The following is a 6,000-nucleotide window of genomic DNA, read 5'->3' as shown; positions in this document are numbered from 1 at the left end:
AAGGTGGGTATATCATCCTCAACTAGAAAAACCAAAAACATAATAGGAAGGTTATCCAATAACAGTAAGCCGACAATTATGTTGAAATCACAAATTGTAATATGTGGCATGGCATAAATACGAGAGATTTATCAGTGTTCACAAGACAATGGTCACATGTCATTATATAATTGAAAGAAATTTTTTTTTAAGTGTCCTTCTAATTGTATATATCAATACGTAGTGTACCGCTTTATATTCTAGTAACACTAAAAAAATGTCTTCATAAATACGAAGTAGCATCATGCCACCACAAAGGGAGCTTTGAGGAGGACGATGTGGAGTGAGGAAAGAGTAAAAGGGTATGAATGTGTCCAAAAGTGGAGGGGGTGTGGGTGTTGGGGAGCAGTTGCAACCCCTAACGGACGCCACCGTCACCATCTGGTCCATCTGCTAACTCCTCCTCTTCTTCTTCTTCTACTTGTGTTACGTAATTACGTGGTTAGGGCTAAGGGGCACGTGCCACTCACATTCTCTCAGAGATCATCCTAATATATCTCGACATACACACTTCAATCTATGTCATACGATCATACTGAGTTGTCTAAATTGCCACTCCTTATATGCCTATTTCTAAGTAATTTTCATTAACAAACATAAAGCTAATTAATTCACCAAAACCAAAAAGAATAAAGCTAATGATACCATCTCAAATGCAAAATTTATATTCTTATAATTTTTGTCAAGTAAATCGTCATTGCCCTTTTCACACGTGCAATTTATATAGAATTGGCCAAAAGGTTTTACATTTGAGTATGTACATCGGAGGAGAAACGTAGTCAAAACTCAATTGTGATTTTAGCAATTAGAGTATTTTTCGTGTTAAAATAATATCTTTCCTAGTTAATGTGGGCTGCAACTTAGACTAAAATCTTGTAAACATAGATTGAAACCAAAATGTAAGCTTCAAGTTGACTAAAAAATTATGTATGAGGTTATAACTTTCAGAATACATTGGATAGGAAAATGTTATATTTGGACTCATATATAATATATTTGAGATGCAGGAGATGGCCTAACATATAAAACCCAATAAAATCTTACTTTTGTTGTGGTAAATTAATAGGAAGTTTTAACGAAAAACTCACGGTATTGTTCACTTTAATAAAAAATCATATTTTTACACCAAAAAGTCAATCCTAATATTATTCACCCTACCTTTTATTTTGTCCTTATCTTTAAAACTCAAAGTTTTCAAACCTTTTTCATTAGTTTTTCTAAATTAATAATCATTATCAGTATAATCTCTTACACATTGACACGTAATTAATTTTCCATCCAATTTAATAACGCATGTGGTGTCCAATCTACTCTGGTTTCGAATCACCACGTGGCATTATATTTTTCAGCACAATTGTTTTTTTTTTTTTTTTGGTTTTTTGACACACTTTATGATCAACTAGATGACAAATTTGAATATACGTTGACGTTGATATTTTTTACGTTAACGTTTTAACGGTGACAGTTTTAGGTAAACGAGATAAGAGAGATTTGAATATACTTAGACGTGCGCCGACTTTTTTTTTTTTTGAGAGATTTAAATGTGAAGCTTTTATATGGAAACTGTTGATTTTTTTACCACTCACATACCATTATATTCTTAAATAGGAAATAGATTTTTGAGCTTCAATTTATTCAAGTTGGCACTAGAGCAGAGCAGTGTACTCCTTCTTTTATACTCAAATTCAAATTCTTATGCTCGTATTTTAGATGAATTTAGTCTAGACTATTGCTTATAAAAAACATAGGTTATATAATTCAGTAATGCCAATTGAGCCAAATTTTATGAAATTATTCTGATCATATCACCATAGACCTACAACAATTTGGTAGCATAACAATGTCAACAAAAGATAATTTGCCCATGACTCTCGAGACGTTCTTCCCCTTAGCTAAACTAGTTCATAATTCTATGGTTTGAGAATATGCACTAGTAGTAAATATATTTTCCTCCTGGAATGTCTACATAAGTTTGACACTGACTGGACAAAAGTGGTTTGTTGAAGAATGACAATGGACTTTAACTAATCCAGTACTTGAGTAGTTTGCAAGAAAATTTAACATATAAGAGAGAGAAAGAGAGAGAGAGTAAGAAAAAGTCACCATGGAAATGTTCTGATCAAAGAAAAAAATTTCGTTGTGACAGGGACATGATTGAGTAGAATTGCGTCCAATTAGCTTAGTGATGTCAGAGACAAGGGAAGAAATCCGCCCAACAAAAACACGCAAAATTAAAATTAAAATAAGAAGAAAAATTGTGAATAGAAGACTCGAGAGTTCTATGATTGTAGTAGATAGGCAGAGGGGGGAGAGAGAGAGAGAGAGAGAGAGAGAGAAGAAATAGTAGTTGCTGAAGTTTAAGTGTCTGACACAGCAGACGAAAACCTATCGACGACCGCCACTAGCCAGTAGCCACCCTCTTCTTCCCTGACCAGCAGCCTCTGCAGACTTTGGTCTATCTTATTCTCCTGTTACTGTGGTCCATCTCCTACCCTACACCTCCATATATCTAAAAACCCAGTACAGCTGAAACTCTCATTTTTTTTCTTCTCATAATTTCTGGGTTTTTTGTGGTGATATTGTTCAACGGGTCTGAAGATTTTTGCAGATCGGCACGGAAAGGCCGAGTCTTTGGACCGTTTTCCGGTGAAGGTTGAATCTTTCTGTATTGGGTTTCCTATATTTTGATGAGATAGATGCTGTTATGTGACTGAAAATCGTTTCTGGTATTATCTCCAGCTCCCATAGATTGCTAAAACCTCTCTCTCTCTCTCTCTCCTTTTTCTGGTTTTCTGCATATCCGCCACCCGTCCAAAATTCTAGAAAAAAGAAGCAACTCATACCGCATCGTCTCAAACTCTCTGACAACATTTCTAGAAGGAGAAAAAGAAATCCTCGCGGATATCGCTCGATTTCAAGACCAGATTTTCCATAAATTTCAAATATCACTTGGGCTTTAATTTTCATTAATTCAATGTGAATGATGAAATGAATAGCCGATGGTTTTGGTTGTAACCAGGTAGGTGGGTGGAAACAAGAGGAAGGCACACACGGCATGCAGCGAGAGAGCAAGATAACGATAACGATAACGATCGCCGTTAGTTTTGTCAGTTTTGAGTGTCGAGAGATTCTGAAGGATTAGCGTCGGACACGTTGAGCACACCCTCACAACAATCCAATTTCCTCCTCCTCTTTATAAACCTCTGCATGTCGCTTGAAGACTCGCATCAACCCATCAAACGATTTCAGATCATCATAAGAGAGAACGCAACATGCAGCAACAGCAGCAGGAGGGGGGTGAGCAAAGCGAGCAGCAGAACCAGGATCAGCGGTTGAAGGCAGCGGCGGAGCAGGAGAACCAGCAGCCACACAGGTGCCCGCGGTGCCACTCCATGAACACCAAGTTCTGCTACTACAACAACTACAGCCTCTCTCAGCCGCGGTACTTTTGCAAGGCGTGTAGGAGGTACTGGACTCAGGGCGGGACCCTCCGCAATGTCCCCGTCGGCGGCGGCTGCCGAAAGGGGAAGCGCGACAAGGCGGGTTCCTCCTCGGCGTCTGCATCTCGGACCGTGCAGCCTCAGCAGCCGCAGCCACCACAGATAGAGCAGGACATGGTGAACACTCTGGGAATTGGCGGTGGCTCCGTTGGGATGTCCACGGAAAACCCGAGCGGTGGTTTGGCTATTCGCCATCAGTACTACCCTGGTGCTTCTCATGGGTACTTGTCATCTCTTGCAGGGCTCCAATCTCTGAATCAATCTCAGCCGTTCAATGTTGGGGGTGGTCATGATCCTTCCTCGAACATGAGCCTGCTGCAGGGGTTCAATCTCTCAGCTCCTTTGGTGGTGGCGCAGCCACAGCAGCGTCAGCAGTTTTATCAGATGGGCGGCGGTAGGAGCAACAATCTGGTGGATCAAGCTGCTCCATACCCATCTGAGAATGATCAGTGGGCCCCCCAAAGCTTCGTCAACAGGCCATCTTTGAATGCTTCTTCTTCTGCAGCAGAAGCCTCTGACAGCGCTTTGTGGGCCATGGGCAACAACCCCATCACCACCACCACCACCACCAGCAGTGGCGGCAGCACTTCTCTGAACCCAAACCAGTTGCCTGATCTGCCCGGATCATATGGCTCTCCCAATTAAGAGACTTTTAAGGCATGCATATCCCTACAAGCATGGAAATTAATCATATATTTGCTTAAGTATACCAAAGGGAGATTACCTTATGGATCTCAAAGTCTCCCCTTAATTTTCAGTGCTTATAATTATGTACTAAATTGGTTAATTGTACTTGGTGGTTAAAGTATGTATGATCTTTGTTTGTCACAAAGATATATATTATGTTGTGAGTAAAAGGATAATATTTGGGTCGTAAACATGTATAGCCTTTTGTTCAATTCCATGAGTTAGGGTTATTTAGGTGGTAGTGTTTGAACTTAAAATCATCAAGAGTTATTGAGTTAAATGTTTTGTGCTTTTCTTTTTGGTATTTTATGCCTTTATCATTTGCTCTCCTTCAATAATCCGAAATTAACGTAATTTATACCATATTTACTAGTCACGTTGCTGAAGACAAAATCTAATAAACACAAAAGCATTCGAATTGTACGTACGACTTGTCTTAGAAAGATTTACGTATGTGATCCGTTGCCATACTTACTGACATGTTGAAGACAGACCTAAATAACAAAGATGATATGTTCAACTCGTGTATGCAAGTATGCAGGACTCGTACTGGTCATGTGGTCAATGTGATCAATTATCTATACCATGATTACTAACCACGCTGTTTAAGACAGATTTAATAAACGGAAGTGAGTTTAATTCATTTACGCGAGATTTGTACTAGACAAATGATCAGTATTTGATCAGTTATTTATACCATACATATTTACTGACCACGTTATTGAAGACTGATCTAATAAACAAAGCTTAGTTTGATTCATTTATACGAACTCATACTAAGTATATGATTAGTAATGTGATCAATAAATGTTCTCCATATACCACCAGTCGTGTGAAAATTAAGTGATGGTTTGTAGTTAATTCAAGGTCTTTAAGGAAAAGAGGAAAGGCAAAATAGTAATGCTAGGAAGACTAAATATGTAAATTAAATTTGCAAACGAAATGATGTGTCACCAATAAAAAATGAACACGTTTATCAATGTTTAAGTAATAATCCACACATCAACTTTCATGTCATTTAATTTACAAAATTTAATTTCCCCATCATTACTCAAAACAAAAAGACAGTACTTGAACAGAAAGCTAGATGTAATGCATGCATAGAGGAAGGTTTAGCTAAATGTGCGGAAAAGTTGATGAACAAGAGTCATATAGATGGGTCTTGTTGCATGTGGTGGTTGACTGCAAATGCTTTTTAAGGAATCACTTGAGACTCAGACTTCCGAATTGCTTTATGATTTATTTTATTTTTTTGGTAATTTGCCTTATGATTTATTATGACCATTGAGCTTGACAGGTTAAAGCCCGCCTGTTGCAGCTACAAGATCTCTTTAATTGCTTTATTTAAAAAAAAAAAAAAAACACTAGTAAATTCATATGAATGAAATATTGGAAGAAAATGTTATGTCTGCAAATGCAGGCATACCTGTTGGAGACCATTGTGTTGATCGTCATTGGGTGACTGCGAGTTAATATTTTACGACACATATTTTAGAATTTAAACTTTGAAAAATTAGGTTCTTATTTTTTTTTTTGTTACTCCATTGATTAAAATCTTCTATTTTTTCAATTTTTGATCAAGGTCATTGGGTATTAATAATATCATTATTTATTTCAATAATAAATACTTTTTATTTTTAAATATATTCCCTTTATGTTAAAAATGTTACAATTAGTATATTTATATTTATGACTAAATTTTTTATCTTATATTTTTATTTTTAGTTTGTACCCATTTTTAATTTGCAAACCTTTTTTAATTTGCACCAATTTT

The 6,000-nt window shown here is 37.1% G+C and overlaps 1 protein-coding gene across 1 annotated transcript; it reads left to right on the top strand.

The window, feature by feature from the left end:
- The first annotated feature begins 2,289 nt into the window (after positions 1–2,289).
- Positions 2,290–4,506, top strand: LOC103944268 (dof zinc finger protein DOF5.3-like). Its single transcript, XM_009354693.3, has one exon. The coding sequence runs from the start codon at positions 3,312–3,314 to the stop codon at positions 4,182–4,184; it is 873 nt and encodes a 290-aa protein (XP_009352968.2). The 5' UTR covers positions 2,290–3,311; the 3' UTR covers positions 4,185–4,506.
- Positions 4,507–6,000: the final 1,494 nt, after the last annotated feature.

This window comes from the organism of the source record quoted next, unplaced genomic scaffold (assembly GCF_019419815.1).
Source record: "Pyrus x bretschneideri cultivar Hongxiangsu unplaced genomic scaffold, Pyrus_bretschneideri_v1 Contig33, whole genome shotgun sequence".
NCBI classification, from domain to species: Eukaryota; Viridiplantae; Streptophyta; class Magnoliopsida; order Rosales; family Rosaceae; genus Pyrus; species Pyrus x bretschneideri.
Note: the sequence above shows the minus strand (reverse complement) of the source record. Positions and strands in the feature narration are given on the sequence as shown.